The sequence below is a fragment of the Aulonocara stuartgranti genome (genome assembly GCF_965226115.1).
Source record: "Aulonocara stuartgranti genome assembly, chromosome: 16".
In the NCBI taxonomy this organism is placed as follows: Eukaryota; Metazoa; Chordata; class Actinopteri; order Cichliformes; family Cichlidae; genus Aulonocara; species Aulonocara stuartgranti.
The window spans coordinates 14,867,524-14,893,667 of record NC_138952.1 but is presented as its reverse complement, the minus strand read 5'-3'; the positions used below and the strand labels follow the sequence as shown (position 1 = coordinate 14,893,667).

The 26,144-nt window shown below is 39.3% G+C and overlaps 1 protein-coding gene across 1 annotated transcript; it reads right to left on the bottom strand.

Annotated features, from left to right (window-relative positions):
- Positions 1-2,355: 2,355 nt before the first annotated feature.
- Positions 2,356-26,144, bottom strand: kcnj3a (potassium inwardly rectifying channel subfamily J member 3a). Its single transcript, XM_082507184.1, has 3 exons — positions 24,591-26,144; positions 23,405-23,621; positions 2,356-4,234 (listed from the first exon to the last, which is right to left on the bottom strand). The coding sequence occupies exons 1-3, from the start codon at positions 25,266-25,268 to the stop codon at positions 3,639-3,641; spliced, it is 1,491 nt and encodes a 496-aa protein (XP_082363310.1). The 5' UTR covers positions 25,269-26,144; the 3' UTR covers positions 2,356-3,638.

Here is a 26,144-nt window from a genome sequence, read left to right as displayed (position 1 = left end):
AAAACCCCACCACCATCATCACCACTCAAAAGAAAGGCAACATCTAGATCAAAGATCTCTTAATGCTGATAAAGGGCGATTGTGTGTTTTGGCTGTTTCGAGGTGGCCTAAAAAGATTTGAACCCTGTTTCCAAGATGTTTAAGGATAATGATTTTTGCAATGTTGATATACTGATTCATCCATGGGCTTAAAGACATTTTTTGGGGGGGAAAGGTTATCTTAGGATAAGGACAGCATTAACCCAACTTCCTGTGATGCCTACAGTCACACCACTGACTTTATCTCCACAAGTCCTTTAAGGTACCTCTCAAAAAAGACTTATTTCCCATAGCATATTTAACGGTAGCGAAGGCTGTACTGTGAAATTCTAACGGCAGCAATGATTACACAGAGTATGACCAAAACAATGAAAGATGCTGAAGAAAAGACTTCTCACAGTGTCACTGGCTCTGTCGATGTGGAATCCTTTATCTGACTCAATTTTTGGCCCGATTTAGAAATACATTGCATCACTTTGCAGCCCCGAATGTGTCCTCGGCAAACAAAAGTCAAATGTACAAAAATACCACAATGCTTGATCTCCTGTTAGTATTGTATCTGATTTTTAAAGGGCTGAAAAATGTGCCACTCACTGTAAAAAGGTCCTCTCAGTTCTCAGTTAACTCCTATGGCGATTGTCATTATCAATCCTGCACAGAAATCTGAAGTGATCATTTAAGTATGTAATTTTTAACAGCGTTCTCTGAATCTGCTGATTAAAAACACACAATACATGTCCCTCTGAGACATTTACAAAGAAAACAACTGGTTAATGAAATTGCTGTAGAATTTACCTGGAATACAGAGGCATCCTTGCTTTTCAGGAAAGATTTGCATGCATTTTGATATCGCAACCCTAAGCATGATACTACATTTTACACCAGTATTTGAACGTTTTTACACTTCACGTTAAATTACAAATGGAAATATAGAGAGCTTATACAAGAAGTTATGTGTCAAAAATGTTTCTTGTCATGCTGTGGCAAGTGGACCTTTTTTCATCTTGGAGTGGAAAAAGAATGGGGGTCATATCAATAGTCTCATCTTACACTCGGAAAGTAACGTATTTTCCCAAATGTCAAAGCATTCCAAAATTTAAAAAGAAAAGGTTGCATAGCCAAACTGAACACTCCCCAGACACTTTATTAGGTACACTTTTCCATGCTCAGAAATGCTTTAATTCTTTTTGGCATGGATTTAGCATTCCTCATAGATTTTGTTCTATAATGGCAGGGTAGCATCACACAGTTACAGCACATCCATTGATGTGAATCTCCTGCTCCCCCATATCTCAAAAGACCTCTATTGGATTACAGTGAATTGACTTAAACTTTGTGACATGGCATGTTATCCAGCTGAGAGCAGCCATCAGAAGATGGGTAAACTATGATCATAAAAGGATGGACAGGTTAGCAATGCTAAAGTTGTCTGTTTAAAATGATGCACAGTCAGTGCTAAGAAGCTTAAAGTGTGCAAGAACATATTCCCACATCATCACATCTGAACCAATGCTGAAACGAAGGATAGATCCATGCGTTTATGTTGTTTACATCAAATTATGTCCCTACCATCTGAGTGTTGCTACTGAATCTTAAAGAAGTCCAGTCGCTTTTCTTTCCTTAGATTACCATGACCTGGATGACTGAGAACCTTCGCAATCATCACATCAGTTTTCTATTGTCCAATTTTGTTGTGAATTATAACCTCAGTTTTCTGTTCTTAGCTGACAGGAGTGAGACTCGGTGTGGTCTTCTGCTGCTGTAGCCCATCTGCTTCAAGGTTCGTTGGACTGTGCATTCAGAAAATGCTCTTCTGCATACTTTGGTTTTAGTGAGTGGTTATTTGAGTTGCTGTTGCTTTCCTTTGAGCTTTAACCAGTCTGGCCATTCTCCTTTGACCTCTCGCATCAACATGGTATTTTCACCTGGAAAACTGCCACTCAGTATTTTCTCTTTTATGGGACCATAACCCTAGAGATAGCTGAGTGGGAAAATCCAAGTACAAACATCATGCCACATTCAAAGTCTTGTCAAAGTTTAGTCAAAGTTCGAAGTCACTGCATTCTGATGCAAAGTTAAAATTTCAGCACGTTGTTTTGATCATTTCGAAGAACATTTGGGTGCATTTTGCTGCCATGCGATTGGAAGTGGCCAGTGAGTGTACACAGCTTTGGGTAATTCACATGGCAGTAGATGCAGCCACACAGGTCAGCTATTAACAGTAACGAAACAATGGTGTTGGTCTTCCATCGTTTTGACCGCCCTTAACACGGTGACATTTTTTCACCAACTCAGTAAAGTATGCATTATATCAAGTCAAAGGAGCAAGATGCTCAACAGTTACTTTAGATCTTTATTCCTGAAGAGATTGGGTATCATACAATGTCTTTGATGCATTTAGAGAAAACCAGATTTCATGGCATGGATTCAGTCAACAGAATGAATATGGGGCTGTGGTAGACCCTGTGGCTATATAAAGATTATAGTCATTATAATATTATTGCTTTCATCACAGAGGAGGAATATTATGGGCCCCTAAAACAAAGGTTATGATTTTCTTATAGGCCCGGTAAATCTAAATAGTAACACCTAAGTTGAAATTCTAAAGGAGTGTCTTGTATGACCACACAGGCCTACTATAGATTGTATTCTGTTATATAATGAAAAATGTGATTGCACAGTACTAGACTACTGCCCTAAGCAGTCAATTTAAAACAGAATGCCCATAAATAGGTTTTAATATCACAGGGTATAATATAATGATTGTTTTGTGCTTATCAGGAACAAATATTCAATCTTTCAACTTAAGTGTTACTTTAATAAGTGAAACTCATTGTGCCCAGTTCCGATAGGTCATATGAGGCTGATAATGCACTCCTACGTAAATGTAAAATGCATCATTTAGCAACATATTTTGTATTTGATCATCTAATAAATTCATAAAATCGCACATGGTAAAATAGTCTATATATGAAATGCCAAAAATACGGCTGTGAACAAACATGAAAATGGAAACAAGGTAATATAGTTAAGGCTAAACATCTTTGTCTATTACCTTTGTATAGCTAAGTCAATAAGAGAAGCATGCAGTTAACATAACATTGCCACGATTTTACATTAAACAACAAAAGCAATCAACTCAAAACAAATGTATGTGCCTGTCGTCACCACAAATTAGAACCATGTAATGTAGGTTTTCCATGTTGTAAATCATATGGCTTTGTGCAATTGTTCCACCGTCTGCAAATTCATTAATGAAATTCTTTTTGTAAAATAATATATCAATAAATGTCATGCCAGAAATTATTTAGATTCTGTTCTACATGCGCTGTTTCTTACATGCCAGATTGTGCTAATTGTACATCATCCTTAAAAAAACAACCCAAAAAAAATCAGAGGTCTTTCATCAGAGCATGTACACTTACATCCAGAGACAAATGTGCTCAATTCCATCCCCACACTTTATATAAGGTTTTTGTGCACATATTCTACATTTCGTTTAATATAAGAATATTGTCCATTAATAAATTAGGAATAGTACAAGGACTTCAGTTAGGGAAATAAAAGTGGATGGCATAATTTAAAATATGTTGCCTGCTTTATGTAAAGCGATCTGAATTCATCTTTCTAAGTTTAGGCGGCAGGTGTCCGTCCATCCTGCCCGCCCCTCCTCCAGCCAGTCGCTGCAACTTTGGAGGTAGGTCCGCCACTGACTTACTGATGGGCTCTGTGCTGATCTTGGAGGCCTTCCCACCCTGCTTGTCGTCAGAAACGCCAGGAACAGAGCTGATTCGCTGCAACTTCATGGGCAGGTCGCCAAAGCTGTAAGTCATCTCTGAGGTGGTGGAGCTCATTCTTAGTAGCTTCTTAGGCAGGCCGTCCCGCCCTGTGATCTTCTGGAGCTTGGTAGGCAGCTTGGTGGTGCTGTCATTGTCCTCCAGGGTCTCCAAGCAGTCCAGAGAGCTGTTCTTCTCCCCGCTGTTGCAAAGGGATGGAGCCATGAGGGGCGAGGAGAGAAGCAGGGCCTCCTCCTGTTCCTTCACGCTGTAAGGAGGGGTGGGCACCTCGAATGTAGCATGAAACTGAGAGTAGTCCACTTTAAAGAAACCTTCTTCCAAAGATATGACCGGGAAAAAGCGATGTCCCCACAGAACCTCGTCCTCGGTGTACGATGTCCTCGCTTGGCAGGTCATTCCTGTGACGAAAAGACAGAAGACCCTTTAAGTTTCACAAATTATGTGTCACTGACTTATAACAGTACAGTTAACCCCAAAAATTTAAATATGAAATATTTCAAGACTCCACTATTATACAGCAGAGCCCTGATTTAATTATGTGCTTGGCACTCTTCCATAAGAGCCAATATGTTATTCACCAGAGCTATTTTTAGATGACAAAGCAAACAATATTGCAAACAAAACTGCCTCAATGATTAAGCATTTACTGTATTACAGAGCCAGCTGCCTAAATAAAAAGCTTAATTGATTTTCCCTTCCTAAATGTGATGTTTATGAGCAATTTCCAGGCTAACATGAACATTAATTAAAAGTATAGTTGAGTAATTGGCTGCACGTGTTTTATAAGAATGAAAAAATAATAATTACAAAAGTCCAATTTTAATTAAAAATGATGATTAGTAAGGAACTTCCACTGCACCTGTCATGTATTCAAAGAGTACAGTGCATATTAATATTACATTTACTCTTTGGTTTAGCATCGTCTTCACTTATGGCAGTCCAGTACAAAAATACAGGAAAAAAAGACCTCAAATCCACTCTTATTCTACTTAACAGCTCTGTCCACGCCTTAGCAACTACAACAGATAGAAGTAATATTTCTTTTTAAGACATTAAAGGGGAATCAGATGTTATGCAAAACACACATACACACACACACACACACACACACACACATACAGACAAAAAAATGTTCATTATCCTTTTTCATGACATTGTTAAGCCAAAACCAGCGTGACAATTTGGGTAAAAGTGCTCAATTCTGTCCTTTGGAGATTACAAATTAAACCACAATAGCCTTATTAGCATGTGTCTGCCTTGTGTGTGTACTTGTAACCATGCCTTGCAAATTTGGCACATGATAGCAGACTATTATACATTTGGAATAAATGTTCCCTCACTGGGGAATTAAAATCCTGCTTTAAAACTCCCCTCGCATCCTCAGAAACAAATTAATGCAATTAGAAAAATCCCAAGGTTTGAATTAAACAGCATTAAACATTTGTTTTCATCCAAAGTTATTGGATGCTTGTAAGTGATTACTCATCGTCATTATTCAGCAGTAGCTATCAAAGCCATGTGTGCATTATGTCACACTCCCCTGCTTACAGGAAAGCCTTTTCTATCCCAGCATAGTTAACATTCCGCTGAATAAACAATTTTAATTTCTAGCTGAAAGTGAGTGCAGAAAAACTATAATTAGGTTTACATCTTGAACAAAATACTAAATTGGTTATATCACACAGCTGAATGGCTGGGACATTCATGTTAAAACTTGTTGAAATCCATCAGGAAATCAGCAACTGCGGTTCATAATTATCACACATTTTAATTACCAAACTAATATTGTTCTAGCAGCGACATTTGGGTCCAAACTAAGAGAAGCGCTTATTCACAGTGAGACACTGCTGCTGATTGCGAGGATGTCATCATCGAAACTAGCAGCATCTGCGATTCCGCCTGATTCCCAAGGTCATAAAATAATTCACTGATAACAGCTCTGTACACAATCACAGATGTGAACATCAAGTGCGTTTAGGGTATTCAGTGTATTACTTCTGCACTATTGCCTCAAAGTCCCCGAGCCTTTTGGGCATATACAAATGTGCTGCAGTGAATAAAGTGGGCAAAGCTAATGAGAACTGTAGGGCCAGAGCGATAGAGTTAAGCCTGAATGGAAATCTTATTGCATAGTGAACCTGTTAAATTTCCGCCAGCCAAAACACAGTCGCCATCAACAGGCGTGCAAACACCGATTGTGAGAAAATTCTGGTGGAAAATGCTTTCAGATTATAGCTTTTGACAGCTACTTAATCACCACCACAAATGAGCTGCACCTTCTTAATCAAACATGTCGCTCAGTGCTAATTGGACATTGATACTATATCTAAAAGACTACAACACTCTTTAGTTATTATTTTTTAAATCAAAGGAGTGAAAGGGGTTGCTACAGTAAAAACAAAATCCAAATAGCTTCATCTTACATCTATTAATAACACTATCGGCCCTGCAGATAGTGTAGGAGTTACTGTAAGACCTCTGTCTCTGGAAACCCATGAACCCTGCAGGCCTGGGGCCGAATCCCTGCTCAACCTGTTCCCCTTCCTCTCAACCCACTCAGCCCACTACAGCAGAAACCTCTCTGATGTCAATGATCTAATCCGCTGTATCATCCTTCAAGAACTAACAATAGCACCAGGCTTAATCAAGATCATTAATATAGATTTCAATTCCATACATTATTCAAGAACAGATACTTGAGCCATTGCATAATTGTAGACACTGTTGCATCAGATATGTACAATTGTGTTGCTAAAGACCTGCTGTTCTGCAACGCCCACATTCATATGGCCACACCATAACAGACACAGCAGTGATAATGAACTGTGCACCTCGACTTTCAGTAAGGCCAAGACACTGCAAATTTGTATGGAAATTTAAACATTATGCTGTGTATATCGAAGTTTCGTATCAGTTAGAGAGGCAGCCCTAGATCGAGTAACAGAGTGCAGTTACACAGCCTAAAATAGCAGCAGCAAGAAACCATAAAACCTCATTTAGATATTTTTTTTACAGTTACTATGTATCATTGCTAAAAATAGAAATCTACTCAAATGAGAATGCCCATATCGGATTGTACAATGTATTACTGGTAAAGCCTTATGTAACTCTTAAACACACGCCTGCCCAGAACTCAGCGTTTCTATGGAAACAAAACTGTAGAAATGTGTGCATGTGACAGCCATAAAGCTTTTTCTCTGCTTAGTTTGGTCAAAAGTAACAGTGACACAACACAAAAGTCTCTCAACAGCTGAAAAAAAAATGCACAACCCAACTGCTCAGAATGGATTTTCCACTGAGGACGGGCTCAGATCCTCAATATGGCTCCCGAGCCAGACCAAAATAGTTTTATTGTCACTGAAATGTGACCTTTTACAACACAAAACCACACAGCTCAAAAGTGTCTGCCTTTTGGTGAAGTGGGGAAAACATATATTCTGGTGACATCTCATCAGCGAAGCCCAAAACTCATAATACAAATGTCATTTTTAATAAAGCGCAGAGCAATTTTCTCATCCCCTTTCATCCATCACTCGGGCGGAATATTGCACTGTTTCCCTCGGATGATCTTTGCGGCACGCACGTTCTGTATCACACGAACGGGTCATAAATGCACGCGAAGCAGGGGTAAAAAAAAAAAAAGAAGAACACAACAAGCAAACGCACAAAAATAAACATATCTGTTGTGCTCTGTGCTGCTGGGAACAACAGCAGGACGTCACAGCAGAGAGGGGGAGAAAAAACACCTCTGATATGTGGTGTACAGTGTTGTCACTGAAACTTAGGTTTATTGATGTTACCAACACCTCTATGTCAAAAAAGTGAAAGCTAAAATAATTTTGTAGTCACAGTTTTTATACTGTATGCTTGATATAGTATAGGCTTCCCAGTTATACTGAGTTGGTACCACTGGAACTACGCTACATGGATTTTTAACCACTTCTGGGAAATTCAAATTCTTTTTATTCACCCCATCACTTCAAAAAGAACAAGTTGCAGTTAACATCCATGGCTGTCCTGATTAAAATATTATCTTTTCTTATTAAAATATGTACATTGTGAGAGAAATTTATAGGTGGATATGAAATATTAAAGCCACTATTTCAGCATCTGTGAAAATGTAAAAATAAATTGTCACAATCTCCCCTTCTGTTTCTGAGTTATAGCATTTAATAATGGTGAGAAAAGATCATCGCGCCACAATGAAGTTGATAAAATTCACTTATTCACTTCACTATTTCATCCGATCAAACATTTATGTGTAATTATTTCAGTTTCGCATTTACAGCCCAAAAGTTGTTTTGTGAAATGTCGTTAGCATCGAGGCATAAAAACGATGTGCTGTAACAATAATTTAACCTACCTCTATGAGTCATGACAGAAAAAACAGAAAATCAACATAATGTTTGAAATTTTTAATCCAAAAATCACTAAAACAGCGCTTTCCAGCTTTTCCAGTATTTAGATTTTTCTTTCTTTTTATGATTTTTATGATAAAAAAAAAGTAATTTGAATATGTAGAATTTTTTAACTGTCCTTTGAGGAGACACAATGACTGACAGATTTATTAATTACACTAATAATCATAATAATAAATCAACCTGTGGTCAGTTTCATTCATTCTTCAGTTCATGTAAACAGAAAACCGTCAGGTTTCACCAACTCTGTTAAAGAAAAGAGAAGCCAGAAGAAACTAAGTGGGGGAAAAAACATCACTGGAATCAGTAAAGAGGCAATTCCTCATTCAGCCCATTAGGAGAGAAATTTGTAACTGTGTGGATCCATTACACTTCTAATTTCAGTAAATCGTTATCTGTTCCCTTCTGTGACTCTGTATAAGGCAATACCAGTATATTTCAAATCCTCTGTGGAGTGGCTCTTCTCTATAAAGTGCTCCGCAATAAGAGATTCTGAACACCCCTCTTACAGATTCTCTGGAAGACAAATCAGGGTCTTTTGGCTCTTTTATCAACAATACACAAGTTTCACAGAGGAAGACCTCTCTGTTATCGACTTACAACATCTTAAAAAAATGTATCTCTCCTTTTGTCTGATTTTTTTGGTGTGTGTGTGTGTGTGTGTGTGTGTGTGTGTGTGTGTGTGTGTGTGTGTGTGTCGATAATGCTGTTGCAAATTACTGAACCACCTCAAAGGCACTTATGCTGGCAGGCAACATATGGGGGAAGAGGGTAGACTCGGATCAAATTATTATCTGCTTTCAGTCCCCCAATTAACCTAAGCGAGTGGTACAAGAAGTGCAAAGTCCTTTAGTAAAAGTAGCCGTTCGACTAAAGACAAATACAACAGTAGAAGCAGAAGTCCCACATTGAACACCGAGCATCAAAACGCAGACAAAGTTAACGTCTGACTGCTGAACATAGTAAACAGAGCTAAAGATGATTTAGATTTTCCATCTCCACAGCTGTGAACTGATGTCATTGTTGGTAACATAATGAGTCCATCTGTTACATGCTTTAATTCTTACTTTATTATGTATCGCTGAAACAGGGGTAAAAACTGCATCTCTCTTCAGTTTTGATTGACAGTCTTTCAGATAAGAATCATTTCCCGTTTTACCTCAACATGCCAGTATATTGGTTGTTGAAAAAAAAGTGAAAGTCACAGATATTACTTAGTGCTGACTTTTATTGCACAGCTTTTTAAGAAAGATTATACATTCCCAAATCATTGCAACATTTAAACCAGTATTATTACCTGTGAACTTTTTAAAAAACATTTTAAGGATCTCTCTATTCATAAAAGTATCCCTACATTGCACAGTCTGTGTGATATATGGTATTTTGGGGCCTAAATTGAAAGTATGAAACCCCATCAGAACCGCCCCCCTTCAGAACAGGACTCACATGATATGTAATATTCATGTAACAGCATGAATAACATTTGAATAATCCTCTGCTGAACTCAGGAATGTTGCACAGATATAAAAATGCAGCTCATTAAAAGTAGATTTCAGAGAGGAGAGAACATGGAAAACAGAACGAGCATGCAGATCTTCTTTTGTCATCTCAGCAACAACCATGTTTGAAAATCAACTCACAGGTATTTTGCTAAACCCTGAGGAAATTAGTAGAGAGCAGTGAGATGTAGAGGCTGCCTGTGCCCTATCTGCACCATATTTAAAATATTTCACCGACTGACTCCACAATGGAATGAAAAAAAGAAGAACAGGAAATCGCGTCAAGAATAAGCTTTGAGATTTAGGCGCCCAGAAAGCCACCTCAGCTTGAGACTCTAAATAAATGCACTTTTGTGATAAGACAGAGCTAGCTTCTTCTCTGGGCTAACAAAGTGAAGCGGATTGACAGCAAAGATAAAATGGGTTCTTTGGTGACTGGAACAGAAAAGCACTGTAAACTCAGAGGCAGCCTGCCAGTGTTTCTTGATAGTAGCTGAAAAAAAACAAGACAAGTGGTATTCACAGACACGACGGTCTAAAAGAAGCTTATCCAGGCTGGAAAAGCTGCAGGATCATATCCGATTGGTACTCGGCTCCGTAAAAATCACCGCTGCAAATCTGCACTTGACACACTGAGGACAGAGTAGAGTCAAGGGGCAGACGTGAGAGCAGAGGCCTATTAATTTCAGCTCTGTCAAATTATCTAGGCAGAGTCTCGATCTAGATTTTCAAATAAATAAATCAGAGCTATTGTATGATTAAACAACCCACAGCCACCCGGCAAACGACACTCAAAATTGACGGCTATGTGAAAATGAAGGTTTATTCAAATGACTTCTCATCTGAGTGCTAGTCAGAAGAAGAAAAAAAAAGGGAAGGTGGGTGTCAAAGAGTTCTTCGCAACCTCATATTTAGTGACAAAATCACAAATAACCTCCTTATTCCTCGCTCACTCTCTGTCTGGCTCTCCCTTTCGCTCAGTCACTCAAATGGTTCTACACACACACACACAAACACCAGCGCAGTGCTGTCAGCAAAGTCCCCTGACAGTCTATCACGGCTGTGGAAACAGCTCAAGTGTTATGTATGAGAAAAACGCTAGCAAAAACAAGCATGAGAATCTGGACATTGCACACACACGGTCACACAACATTATTCAAGATTCAGCCTTTTATCTGTGCGCCGCTCCTGTCAAACATTTGCTGCAGCCGAGGCTATCCGCATCACGTCTTTGTCTGCAACGCGCGATTGCGAGGTATAACAATTAATTCATAATAACTGCTCTGTTCTTCAATTAAATCAGGGAGGAGCATTCCCCTGTCTGTATTAGGTCATGAAAAACTGAAGAATATCAGAGGATGATGACGATGGATGCCATATCTGCTTGCTGAAGAAAGAGAAGTGCAGCTCACAGGTCTGAATAACATGTTTTTAGTTTGTCACAGCTATTTTTTTTGTAAAATTTGACTCTAGTATTAAATTTTTCCTGCAACACAATAAAATTTCTTATTTGATAGTGATAGTGCTATTGCGGCCACAAGTCCTGATCAGCTGTTTCTATGGTGACCACAATCAACTGGTAAACTGTAGAGAAATCCAGAAGCATTCAGTGACCTGTTTTTCACAGTTGGACTTTTCAAGGATGCAAATAAGTCCCCTCCCTTCATTAAATACTGTTTTAGTGCGTAATCCCTTTGTGAAGATGGCTTCAAGTTGCTTGCAGCTCTCAGATTCTATTCCAGCCCCACAGCGCGGGGCTCAGCAATGAGAACAAGAAGGAAGCTGATGGAGGGAAAAGGCAGGGGAAGTGCACTGCTATGGGGGAGGGGAGAGACTGGATGCTGTGGCAATTGCTTGAGTGTGGAGGCTGTTGGAAAGGGAAGGAAGGAAAAGGAATAGGAGCGGGGCTGCCAAGCATCTCCACGCAAGGTGGGGTGTCGGGCAGGCTACAGGAACATATGGCTGAGGGCCATTAACACAGCCAGAAGAGCGCATATTACCAAATGAAGGCAAAGCTGATACCGTCATAAAGGGACGCAGTTGAGCAAAATGCCAATCAATGGATTTCCTTTAGGCCAAAAAACCTTTATTGTTCATACAGGAGAAATCACACTGAGTAGGTGTCCACACCAGCTGAGAATATGAAAGATTTGCTTCTCATTATAAAGTATATTGAGTTCAGAAACGATCAGAAAGCCAATTTCTTTCCTTAAAACAGACTGAATGAGTGAAAGAAGCTATAATCTCATATTGATCGCCACTATTAAATCTTCTTAAGTCATGAAAAGGAGTTACAGCTAAGAGGGGGGCAGACAAAAGAGGGATTTTCAAGCCTTAAGAGATCTCGCTTGGATGGTATTAAAAGGAGTAAAGAATCTCTATTGTTTTTTTCAAGTTTGTCACTTGAGCTTGAGAGCGCATTATTCCAGTAAACTAAACCATGTCTGAGCGGCAAAAATAGAAAGAGACATCCCAGAGGAGGGCCTTGCAAGAAGACAAGCCTTCAGAACAACATGTTCATGGGGCTCTGTGTTTAGGCCTCGGGATTGATTCACCTGCACTTCAGGGACGGTCACAGCTCCGCAAATCAATGCTGCGAGTGCATCACAACCTTCTTTGGGGTGATAACCTCTTAAACAAGCATAACAACGTAACACTTGCCCTGAGTGTCTGTCCTCTATTATGGCTGGAGTCATGTCAATGTTGAGGTCTCCAGTTTGTGTTATTAATAAAAATAAAAAAAAGAAGTGTCCTCACAACAAAGTGGCACACGCATCTTCTGAGAGACAACATCTACTCAAACCAAGTCAGTTATTTCTCGCACTCGGAGTAGAGGCAAATATTGAGGTACTGCTATTTTATCGCGCAGGTTCATTCCAGGTCTGCCACCACACCTCTTCTACCAGTGATTTATTGCCATCCAACAGAGACTTGACAAATCCCTAAAGACACAATTACCGTGCTCACCCCTTGGGATGGCAGCATCTGAAAGGGATAATGAATCCGGTATGTCATAGCTAGTTCGTTGCAATGTCCATTATGAGGGGTTCAGCCCCAGAGCAATTATTGTATGTGCAATAGCCATAAGATGTTAATCTTACACGTCTTCCTAGAATATCCTTGTTTACCTAAAATTTGCAATGCTAATGTCGCAATACGACATGAAGGAAACACATTTGTGCAGAGCAGCAGTTGCTACAGGTGTTGGACAAAATACGTTGAACACATTTTAAATATAACATAAGCAAATCAGCTTTGAAATAAATCTGTCTGATGCCTATAAAGCTTAGGCTACGAGACGCTCTGACTTGTTTCTATGATGAATATGAAGCTTCAGTTTTTCTTGTTGTTGTAATGGAGTGAAATATATTGCAAATAAAACCCAATTACCCAATCCAGTGCAACTACAGCATAATCTAGACTCAGACTTTAGCTGAACCAACACCTCTCTGACATTCTCATAAAATGAAACGGTTTGCTTCATAAAGTTAGTTCTTACTGTGGGACTAGTGTGACGCATTGCATTAAATTTATATAGAACTTTGTGATTCTGTGTCATTTCTTTTTTCTTTCTGGATGTGTCACAGCTACAGATCTTTGAAGTTATTCATTTCAAGTGAGAAATACATGCAAAACCTGATTCTTTACTCAGGTACAATAAAGCAGTTTACAGTAAAGTGGCTTTTGAAATACAGTACATAAATGAAAACACAACTGAATTCATTAAATATTAATGCAAAGTGAAGCTATACTGTAGGTAAAGTTTATATAGGAAAGTCTCATTGAAAATATTTAAACTTAAAGCTGAAAGGCATCCAACACGTGGTTTATCTCCTCAGCTGCACAGGTGGATCTCTGCGGGGACAGACACCTCTCTCAGGAGCTCTCACCCCGAGCACGTTAGATTTAATTGGAAAGCCTTGCTCTCACCTGAGCTGCGACTCGCAACTTCTCCACCGAACCCACTTTAACCCTTTGACCCGCAGGCCCGAGACAGGGAGCATGACACTGAGATGAGAGGACATGCTCTCGCTTCAATGACTCAAAATGAATTATGGTCAGCTCCTCTGATCTTTCACAGCTGGCTCATAAACGGGGTTTGCGTCTGTAACTGACGTCAGGTGACCCCAGACCTCCGGGGCAATGGCCTCTTGCTCATATGAATGAAACTGTGAGGCCTCTGGCGTAAAAGAAAGGTCTCAGTGTTCATTTCAATTACTGCTGCTGCTGATGATAAAGCACAGATCAAGCCATGACATTGGCTGCTCTGTTAATCAGTGGCAATGAATGTTCCCAATTAATTATGCTGGCTGGCTTTACCACTAGACAGAGTCTACATCAAAGTGATTATTACTCTTAATTTCATTTTCCAAGTATGTGTATTTGTTGCACAACAACTTAATTGATGATATTATATAACTTAATAGTTTTTCCTCCACACAAATCAGTATTCATTGTTGTTTATTTACATAAAATGAGTGCCAAGCCTTTTTAATTCCTTTTTTATTACTGATTCCACAATCTGATGATAAATCTCGAGCATCTGTTTATGTAGACGAATCCAAATGCTAATATTTTCTGCATCGTGTTTTAAAACTTTAACGCATGCCCAAACACAAACTTCATTTATAACAGACACACTGCTGTTCCAACAAACTGAAGGTAGAAGATTCATCATTCAGGGCTGATCTCTCCAGTCAGTATTTATACAGTATTTATGCATACAAAAGCACATGAATAAACATTAGTAGCTGCTCCAGTCTATAAGCAACCACCCCTGCCACCTACACTCATTTAACAAAAAATGAGCAGATAGCTGGGTTATTCTATTTTTTATTCCATAACAGTAATTCATGACAAATCTTTGTAGCAGTATGAAAAAGAGGGGGCCGAAAGAAACCTTTGCAAACAATCCAAATCAATGCACAACTTAATCGATGAAAAGAGAGTGCTTTTGATGTTTTACCCATAATTTCCTTCATTATCGGCCTCAGAACCAAATCAAGAGATGAAGCGTGATTCAGTGTTTCATGTACGACACAGAGGAAAATCATTTCGAAACACTGAGATCATTAGTTAGTGCAGTAAGCTGAATGCGTTTGTGCCCGCGGTACAAAAGTGATGCGTCACCAGAAGAATGAAGCAAAATCTGAGTGAAAACTGAGAAGAAGAAAAAAAGTAATCCAACCAACTAAATGACATCTAAGAGCACCGAGTTCATCATGAAGTATAAATCCTGAAGAACCTTGGCAACTGTGCTTAAAAACATTTCTAAATATGACCTATATGCAGCACTCTATGAATTTCGCAACAAGTATAATGATCACACTCCACAAATTTGCATGAAAGTCACATCTCTCTGAAAAGATAAAGAGTTTATGCTGATGATACACTTTATGCTCATGAATCACTGCTTTTCATAGCCGATGAGTGAATTTAGAAACACTTTTCGGAGGTTTGCGAAGATTTCAACACTGTTTTGCCGCCATGTTAGACTGAAAACATAATACAAAATTTCAGGGACAGACTAATGTGCTGACTTTCACTTCTGTAATGAAAATGAGGCCCCACGAAATAAATCATTAGCTTGTTTATCGTTATTTATTACGTCTCTAATCTGAAAAGTGCATGGTCTTAAATTACATAGATGCACATTAGCTCCGTGGGAAAGAAAAAAACACAGCATTCGCACAGGAGCGCTGTGGAAATCATGAAATACATTTATTCGCAACACACTAATGAGTTTCATGGCTACAGCAACCTAAACGTCTGTTACTGGCAGCTACAGTTTATTTTGAGCTCTCAAGATTCACCTCCACTAACGAACAGATTGCCTCTGGCTCGGTATTTAAGCCTTCGTAGTGCTGAGCAGCATTACTGGTGTTAATGGGACACTTATCTAAACTTCTGATGTATTTTAAGACTGCATGTAGTAGTTGTGATTCATCTGGCAAGTCAAACTCAGGTCACCATCCGCGCTGCAGCAGAACAGTGAAAATGACCTGCAGCGCTATTAATATGTCATTATATCACAATTTGTTTCTATTTTTCTGACATTCAAGATCAACTTTTTTATATATATTTAGAACAATACTTGTCATTTGCTGTGCTGCACAACAGCAGACGTGCGGCATGTCATACCAGGAAAAAAGTGTGACTGCATTGTATTTAGGTGGGCTGGGTTTGGGGCCCTGCTATTGTGTATGCTGGCTGCCTGGTATGAGATAAACTGTTGCCCATGAAGAGTATGATTTCAGTCAATATGGGTGATGCAAGGTATTATATGGTAAAAGATAACGGGAGTCATACTGGAAATCATGTCAAAAAGAAAAATAACAGGGTTAGCTATCAGATTTTTTTAAAAGCAGCTCTGTACATTCATATTCTGTCTGGTGCCTGTATTATATTCTGATGCCTATACTTGTTTAGCACAAATAGTAAATGAGCTGGTTCTTTTATAGCACGTTTCCACTTGCTCTACTTTCCTATCTAGCATTCACACACACTTCAATGAAAGCACTGGAGAGCAACTTCAGTTCAGTATCTTGCCCAAGGATACTTCAGCATGCAGACTGGAGCAGTCTGGGATTGAACACCAACCTTCTGAGTTGTAGTTGACCTGCTCTACCTCCTGAGCTACAGTCATCCCAGTCCCAGCCTGTAGAAACTACATTTATGTAAAACTAACGTGAATTATTTTCTTGAAAAATATCTTCTTTCTGACCTGTGATTATATGTGACACTCGTTTTAAAACACATAAACAGATTTTTCAAGAAAGGGCTGGTTCAGTTCTGCACCTCATCTTGGAGGTAATTTAAGTGGATGGTTGAGTGGAAGGATTCAAAGTGAAGGGCTTTGACACTAGAGTTTGCATCCTGCATATCTTGTTGTTCAAGACACTTTAAAATTATTCTGTATGAAAGCAAAACCACGATCTTTCCTCACATTCAATTAATCCCAATGAGTGGTTGCACGTTCATCAAACTATACAGCCCGTACTGCAGACCAGGAGCATGCCTTGCAAGTTAACAATTTGCAGATGTTAAAATGCATTTATAGAAAACAATCAGAGTATCTTTGTTTATTTATTTTTAACTAATTTCATATTTGAGGTAAGTTCATAAGTAGAATATTTTCTGTCATTTCATTTCCTCCTTATGCAATTCCTTTTAATTGAGTTTTATGCATATATTGCCGCTTCACAATAACAGTCATGTCAAGGTGTTTAATATCATAAGGTAAGTCCCTGCCCAACTAGAGCTAAACTCTAAGGGATGAGCCTGTATGATCAAGCACTTGGCAACTGTGGGAAGGAAGAACTCCATTTTAACATAAAAAAAACCCCTCTAATAGAACCAGGCTCAGGGATGGGCAGCCATCTACTTCAAGAAACAAAAATGAGAGCACAGAGATACAGAGTCAAACATTAATGCCGGCAGAGAGAAGACAACATTAAACGCAAAAGTCCAAAGGTGGTGTAGAAACACATGAGTGAAAAATGGTGACAGAAGAAGGAAGGTTCAGGGCATCATGGGAAGTCCCCGACAGAGCCTATTGCAGTGTAATTAAGCCATGATTTAGGGTGACCTGATCCAGCCCTAACTATAAAAGGGAAAGTTTTAAGTCTAATCTTAAAAGTAGAGAGGCTGTCCATTTCCCAAATTCATACTGAGCCAGTTCGTCACAGAAAATGAGAGGAACTTTGTAGCTGAAGGCCTCACATCCTATTCTACTTTGAGAATGTCTGAAAACCACAAGCCTGAAATCTGAGAGCAAAGTGCTCTATGGTGGGGTGTTATTGAGAATGATTTCAAATTCAGTTAGATAGGTCATACAAAAGGCCTGAGTCAGGCATAGGTAGATGATAAATGACAAAGAAAACATTTTTTATGTGTTTGTTTGTTTTTGATTGGATATATAAGAGTAAAACATTCAAATGAATTATAACTCCTTTTAGGTCTTTGTAAGCTAACATGAAAGATTGCTGCCACTCCTCCTCCTGGGCTTATGCTTCAAGACACTTAACAGTTAGTATAATGTGAGGGGTTTGATTCATTTAAACTAATGTATTATTCCTGCCATTGCCAGGTTTCTGTAAAGCAACATAAATCACAACTGAACAATTATAAAATCATTTACTCATAAGCATTTAGAAGAGAGAAATCTAATGATTATAAAACCATATTTCATTGTTTTGCTCTTTGGTGCTGTTTCAAAAGTCATTTTTAATGTCATTTTTTGTGTTGATCTATTGTAGCTGATCTGGGAGCAGTCACAGTCTCTGTGAGGATGAGGTTTTGGAGGGATAACAATAGAAGGGAAGCTGCAGAGAGGAGCGTAAGATTGCAAGTCTGCTTTACAGTCCAAATTCTGGAATGTCGGGTTTTGGGGAAGTTTTACGTATTCAGCCATTCTTCTAGAAATGGGAGCAGCACCATCCAAAGTGGGATGGATCTCTCCTAATAAGACCAGGTTTTCCCCAGAGAGTTTGTCAGGTGTCTATAAAGCTCACATCATTTTCTGGACATGATCTAGACAGCCAGAGGTTGAAGGACAGCATGCAGCTGTACACGTACACAATTATAAATATATATTTTAACTCAAAAGTACAGTTTTTAAATGTAATGTTGCTGAAACAACAAAATATTAAAAAAAAAAAAAATCTATCTGATCGAGAAATCACTCATCTTTGGAAAAAAGAGTTTATTACAGACAAATGGCTCTTTCCAAAATAAAAGCTATACTATACGCTTCTTCTGGGCTATATTCTCAGCAGCATATTAAACATATCAGGTCCCCATAAGGAGAATCATGTGCTAATGGCTGTCTAAATGACTCGGGTAAAGTTTGTAGCATGCATGCTTGTTGTTTTTGTCTGCTTCCACTTGTCTTTGCACTAGGATGATGTCGGTGTAAATGTGCAGTCATATGTATTGTGTTCCCACTAGTGCTGTCAGCGTTAATCTTGTTAAAATGACATTAACGCCATAACGCCGCAAATCTCCGTTTAACGAGTAACCGCGGATCGCCCCGTGCATTGGGCTGGACGGCGTCAACACGTTAACAAGCTAACTGCGCTAACGCACTGGCGTGGCACGTCCAACATACTGTTTTACTTTCTAATGTCCATGACACGCTTACCATCAGGGTCATACTTCACATGAAAACCAAAATAGTTCCAAACGCCAGATCTGAATGAGGGTGTGAGAGGTTCAATTTCGGCTAGCGTTGAGGCAGCTGCCATGTTGCAACTAGCTTAGCTTCAGCTTGCGCTGCGCTCAGTGGATCTGCGCAGATCTGTGCAGATCAGTGCAGCCTAGGCGGAGTAGTCGAAGGCAGATCCACTGAGCTCTCAACACAGACAGCATCGTCAGAAGGAAAGTTGATAAAATAAATTTAAAATTTTGTATTGTTCGATACATATGCGTACCGAACCGAAAGCACTGTATCAAACGGTTCAATACCGATACGAGTATTGTTGCACCCCTAATATATATATATATATATATATATATATATATATATATATATATATATATATATATATATTTTTTTTTTTTTTTTTTATTATTATTTTTTTTCTCAGCAGGTGTGTCACCAAGTGGGGAAAATCAATTGTGGTTATATGGGCTATTCTTGCTGCCCTGTTTTCATCATCGCTTCTGTTTTCACACACTGTCATCCAAATTGTGGACTTACTACTTTTTTCCAATGATTTATCTGCCCACATTGTCCAAATCAATCCGCCCCTGTTCTTTTAATTCTTTGCGATCTGTCAATCTCCCTTTCGAGCTGTCCTGACACCCCTCGTCCCTGTCGCCAACTCTTTGAGGTTGTCCAGAGCACCTCATCCAAAGTCTCGTCACTCATCTGCTTACTCTGCCTTCATCTGAGACTCACTGAAAAGGACTTTAATTTTGCATATTCAAATTTTTTTGTGAAAAATCTTTTTTTGTTGATTCCATTATAAATAGTATACTGCTAACTAATTCTAGTAGTAAATAAAGAGAAAAAATAACGTGACCACTAATATCTTCGGTTATGAAAAAATACAAAAAAACGACAATCTAAAGCTTTATGTATATTTATATGTATTATCAGATAAATAAATTGAGACTGTAGGCAGGATGGCTTTGTTGCAGTCTTGCTGTATTAACAGTTTCTATGAGACAAACTCTGAATAATCACAAATGGACAGCGAGTGTAAACGGCCACTAGACCACTTGCCAGGATTGATCTGGGACTCAATAGACCCTACGTCCTCTGAAGGGTGTTCTCTGCTTTCTCTGTATTATTGCAGGGTCTTTATCTTTAAATATAACACACCTTGAGGAAACTGTTGTTGTGAGTTGGTGCTATATAAATAAAATTGAATTGAAATGAATTGTGCAAATACTATTGTGTTCTGAGACAGCCTCAAAAAAGGCAAAACAAAACAATACACGGGATGTATTAGTGCAGGATATGGTAGTCCTTTTTCTCACTACCCTAAATAGCTGGAATAACCCGTACATCTTGAGCCATTTAGGGTTTTTTTTTGCTCAACCTTGCTAAATAAATTTTTTGCTTCACTGGCGACAGACAATAAATTTGACCTTCTAGCGGAAGTGATGTAGAAAAAATCAGAGCACGATTGGTCAGCGAGACACCTTGGAGACACATAACGACACATGACACAGGTCTATGGTGACTGAGCCACGCTTTTCACACCTAATTACTCTTCAGTCTGACTGTTCGAAATGCATCTTAACATCCAGTTTAAACAGAGTCCAGCATGCACAGAAAACGCTTAAGCATATAATAATCACTTTTTCCTGCAGACCCTACCTTATTGAAAGTGAGCAAATATTTCTGCCCTACAGTCTTAGTCTATCACAGACTGTGCATTTAATGTCAAATGTATAATCACATATGTACAAAATGTTATCATTACTCTAAAAGGACAAAATGCATTTGTATTTATTAAGCATTGGAGTTATACCAGAGTCGCAAACATCAGATATTAGCTGGTTTATAGTCATTACTTGTTATCCACTCCTGCTGCAATAAATTCCTCCTCTTTGATCCAAGCACCTGTCAGGCCTGCAGTGCTCGAATAATGCTGAAATAACTAAGCCGGGTATTATTTTACAGAGATCCAGTAAGTAATAGGTGGATGAAGCACACACAGACACAGAGCCTGACGCGTACTGCTCTGTAGCCCATCACACTGCTAAAATTTCTTGCTGGGAAGTAAATTGGTGTGTGTTGCTTCTATTGATTGTTTGACATTATTCCTGTTAGCGCCATTAACTCATCTAAAACTTGTTACTACAAGCCTATGCTGTTTTTTTCTAAAGCTAGTCTGCTCTTCTGGCAGCATGCACAGTACATTAACTGCAATTTATCCTCTGGAGCACAACTGGTATTACTGCGGAAAAGAAAAAAGATAGGATGCCACGAGACAACCTACACGTCTCATCTGGAAGCTGTATCACATTGAGGCAGTGATTAAAAACACCTTAGGCTCTTGTTTAAAAGAGAAGAGGGTAGGCTTGTGCCTTTTTGCACAATGTAGGGGTTTTCTGAGGTTACAGCAAAATAGAACAATTCTGAGTTCCTTCACGCTCTTCTTTTCTTCTTTTGTGCGGAAAAAGAACTGACAAAATATTTTCGTGTGATCTAGAGGAACGAAAGGTTAGTGTGTCAAAAAGGGTACAGTGTTGTGTCTGTTATTATCTAATGGGAAGCCCAACAGCCCAGTGATGGCGAGGCTTTAATCTGGAGAGTATTTTAACTCATGTTCCAGACAGTGTTTTTCCACGCATAACAAGAGAGAGAGAAAAAAGAAAATAGTGGGGAGTTGGGCAGCTTCTTCACTAGTAAACACCAAGCCTCATAAATATTTCATCTTATTCTTTCTCTGCTGTATCACCTGTTCTGGAAAGCACTTTATGGAAGAGTAACGCCTCTGTGTGCTTTTCACATTTCAGAGGAGAGTCTCCTTGATGCCAGGTGGTGTCAACAACTGGAAATTAGATTCATGTTTAAAAAACATGTTTACCCAATTTATTACCAAAATGATTATATGATTCCTATACCATAAGAATATAAAAAATATCTAAGTTTAGGTGCAGTGCTGCAATCCTGAATACTTAAGGAGAGGTTGCCATGGAAACAGAGTTACACTGGCCAGAAATGAAAGCGTCTGAGGATTTAGACTTTCACTGTACATCAATTTTTAACTATAGATTGTTTCTACATCACCCTTCTCACCAACTTCACGTAACCGCAAGTGCTCCTCCATACAGACACTTCTGTGGAATACAAACGTGAGCACAACAATCCCCCCCAAAAAACAAACGGATGATGCGATGACACATGCTTCAGCGACAGCGTAACGCTATAAATATCTGCAAATATAACAATGATGATTTTTATCGCATTGCTACACTGCAGATTTGCCGCACTTGCTTAAAACAGCGAGTTTTAGTTGTCTAGCCAAATGTGCGACAGTCACAAAAGATGTACAATCACAGCAAGATGAAAGATTAAGATTTAGATCATTTTACACCAGATGTTTAGTGATTATTTATTTAATTTATAATGAGACATCCTCAATTTGTCTTTCACAGAATTAAGTCTGTACAGATGCTGCGTACTGGAATATATTAAAACGTAATACAAACTGCAATATATTAACACAACTCAATAATGTGCAGCGCACTTTCATCTATGCAACATGCCAGTGAAATGACGAATCATAAATACTGCATGCCCTGAGCTGGAGGGTCACAGTGAGCTCAATCTTTGATACAACTGCAATAAATTGCTATCATGATTATCTATCAGGAATTGAATGTCTATGCTAATTACTGTCTGCAGTGTTGGCCTGCAAGCTTCCCTGTCACATCTCCATATGCTGTTTTCTCTGAACCAGCCTATTACAACTGCTCCTGTGTTCACTCTGTAACACTGAGGGAGCTCGCCCCACTCTTACTATAGCAACTGTGTCAAATAAATCGTCGAATTTAAAATGACCACGGTGGAGAATTTTACTCGGGGCATTGCTCATCTTGTGGAAATGGAATTCCCCTAATTCTAAAGGGACCTTAGAAAGCAAATTATCATGCCCTCTGAGAACAGCATCCAAGAGGTAAGAGCTGTTCAGGCACAAAGACGGAGGAATGGAATTTACTGCAGATGACAAAAAGAAAAGGTGTAAAACCAAAACGGTGACCTGCTAGAGCTTCAAGTGTTCTGCACTTAAGTGTGGTTTAAAATTCTGCCTAACTTCTCAAAGCACACAAGGTGTTAAAATTCATTTAAAGCCTGCAGACAAAATTAATCATCAGTGATTTATAAATGCCAACCACTTTCATTATTAGCAGCTCTGTGTGTTTGCCAGAGAAATAAAAATCAATGAATTGCAATCAAGAGGTCAATACCAAGTCCATTTGGATGTCAACCATTAACACCTATGAAGAAGCTCAATATTATCCATTTCTGTTACAGAAACACATCAAAGTACTTTAGCACCATTAAAAAGACAATCCAACATGCTCCTATACTGAAGATGTAGACTGCAGCTATGACTTGAAGTAAAACAGGCTACAAGCTGTCATTTTCACCACAGCAAGCCAACAAAAATGCATGTTTGCTCTTACTCACCTGTGGTCTCCACTATTCCTTCTAATATAACCACAATTTCAAACTGCTCTGTTTGCATGGACCTCTGGGAGAGATCGTAGAAGGGGCTTTTGGTGTCAATCACATGGCAGATCGTGAGTGGTGAGACGAGAAAGAGCTGATCTGCTCCGGTGCTGAAACCCACGTCCAACTCCAGCTGATCCAGCGGAAGAAACTCGCCTTCGGGGGTCTGGCGAGACTAAAGAAGCATACAGAAAGTGACAGAGAACTCTTCAGTAGAGAGAAGGAAGGGGTAAGACAGCTATCCACAGCTTATCAAGAGCCTTTGTGTAAGCTTTTCACATTTTATATGCAATCAGATCCAACCAGTCTATCAGGAAAATTACTACAATTTTCTTAAATTAAGGCAAAAGAAGGACACATGCTCTGAGAATATCCATTTTAGCATAGATTGGAGGTGTCACTGACTCTTTACATGTGTAATTAAATAAACTGGATTTAGTTTGATCCACTTGATCAAAGTGGATTCACCTGCATTAAACTCACCTGCCGTGGCTTATTTGCCCCTATGGAAAAACGAACAAACAAAGCAAAGCAAAAAAGCAACTGTCATCATTTACTAACATGGATGTTGTTGCAGTGTGGCGTATACGTCTTTAATGTGATAGAAGCTGCAGGGTTTTTTTGCAATGTTTCTGCTGTATTGTCAGCATACTCTTGTCTGTTGTTATGGTAGTGGATGTACATTTACATTATGGAAAGTGTTTATGAAGCAAAGCAGTAAAAGGCATGGGAAGTGACAAATAAGAATATTCTTGTGTAGAGAAATGAACTCATGGACACACAATGTTATTACTAAGGTGCAGGCCGCTTGGAAAAAGTTGCCAAATTATTTTTTACTGTTATTGTTCTTTTTGTAATTGTATTATAATTCCTGGAAACCATATGCCTTTTGTGTTTTGATTTAGGGTAGGTAATGATCTTCCTGGAGTTATGTCACAAATGTGGTGTAACGTGCATCCACTGCAGTCTATGAAATTTGGAAATACAAATGAGGATTTGTCCAACAGATGCCTCGCGGCTCTATGAACAGTTAGGAGTAGGCTTAAATGTCAGTGTGTAGGCCTTTCTGTATCAGTTTTCTAAACAACTGATGAGGTGAACTATGAGAAACACTGGGGACAAACCCAAAAGCATCATCACTCACTTTTAGCAATTTGCAGCGGATCTGTGCAGAGACCATATGGCTGTTACGCAGGTTCCCGACCCTGAACATGAGAGTTAGTTTTCCATCTCGCATAGAAATCGCCGCATGTTCACTGAACATCAAAGTCTCGGCCCTTTTCTTGGGCTGAGACATCTTGATAAACATGCAGCCGATCAAAAATGCATCGACGATCGATCCGAGGATCGACTGGAAAAGGAAGAGAATGATCCCCTCGGGGCATTTGTCTGTAATGTATCTGTAACCATATCCTATCGTGGCCTCGGTCTCTATGAAGAAGAGAAAGGCTGAGGGAAAGTTATAGACATTGGCCACACATGGAGTGTACTTATCATTGTGGGCTTTGTTGAGGTCTCCTCTGATGTACGCGATGAGCCACCACATAGAGGCCATGAAGAGCCAAGCGACTGTGTAGGTGAGGATGAAAATAAATAGATTCCAGCGCCATTTCAAATCTACTAGTGTTGTGAATAAGTCTGAGAGATATCTGCTGGTTTCACCACCCAGGTTCCCATGCTGGACGTTACATCGCCCGTTCTTGTCCACGAACCGCTGCCTCTTCTTCTTTTTCTCTGGGGGAGGCTGATTGAATCCAGACCCGCTAGATGAGGTGGTCACTACCTGATAATCGTCCCCAAATTTCTTTCGAAGTGCAGACATACTACGATGACAGCAGCGAAAGAAATAACAAATGATTCAATGTTTTTTTTTTCTTTTTTTAAAGTCTGGCTTTTAGTTGCTGCAGTCGTTAGTGCCCGTGCGCAATGTCTCCTTTTTGGGAAATAAGGCGATAAAAGTGCGATGTCTTCTCCCGAGTTAGACTTGCATCGTCCTCTTTCGCCACACACTACTGTTGCTACACTCTACAGCCATGAAATATCAATAATGGACGACCAGCTTACAAACCCCAAAGATAGAAGCCATATGAAAAAAAATAAAATAAAATAAGCGACGCACAGGATAAGGTATCCAAGCGCGCCAGTCGCAGTCCAGGTTTTAGAGGTTTATCAGTTGCAGCGTCGTGGATTACTCATCGCCAGTGAAGGTTGGGGGGCTATATCGACTTGTTCAAAACTGTACTCACGAAGTAAGTTTTCATTGGAAAGTTCAAAATCCTTAAGTGGTCTATAAAAGACAATTATCTCTGCGTAATTAGTCTGTGGAAACGGTTTCCAAGATGAAAACGCTCTTTGCGCACTTGCGGCTGTGTTGGAGATAATTCGGTTTCCAGTCCTTCCTTTGCGATCTCTACACATAGAAGATAAATTGCGCCCAAGTATATGACTGTAAAAAATGACGAGCTGGAGGAAGAAAATCACTGTCCCACTGTCGTCATTTGCTGCTGCGCGCATCGACGCTGTTTGCCTGGTTCTTTTCGGGCACCTTTTCTCCTCTCTTAGAGAAATATCGACTGGATTCTCATAGTTCAGCGGCAGAGATCCACCAGATGCTCTTTTGGCTGCTTAAATCATTCTTTCCCTTCGATTTCCCTGTTCGGCTCCTGCGCACTTCCACGATTTCAGTGATGCACTCACT

What these genes read in the sequence shown, in the direction of transcription:
- kcnj3a (XM_082507184.1), bottom strand. Translation starts at nt 25,268, where the DNA reads ATGTCTGCACTTCGAAAGAAATTTGGGGACGATTATCAGGTAGTGACC. An exon ending in TCCGCTGCAAATTGCTAAAA is followed by an intron (nt 23,622 to 24,590) that starts GTGAGTGATGAT and finishes ATGCTTCTTTAG; the next exon opens with TCTCGCCAGACCCCCGAAGG. An exon ending in AGGAATAGTGGAGACCACAG is followed by an intron (nt 4,235 to 23,404) that starts GTGAGTAAGAGC and finishes TTTTCGTCACAG; the next exon opens with GAATGACCTGCCAAGCGAGG.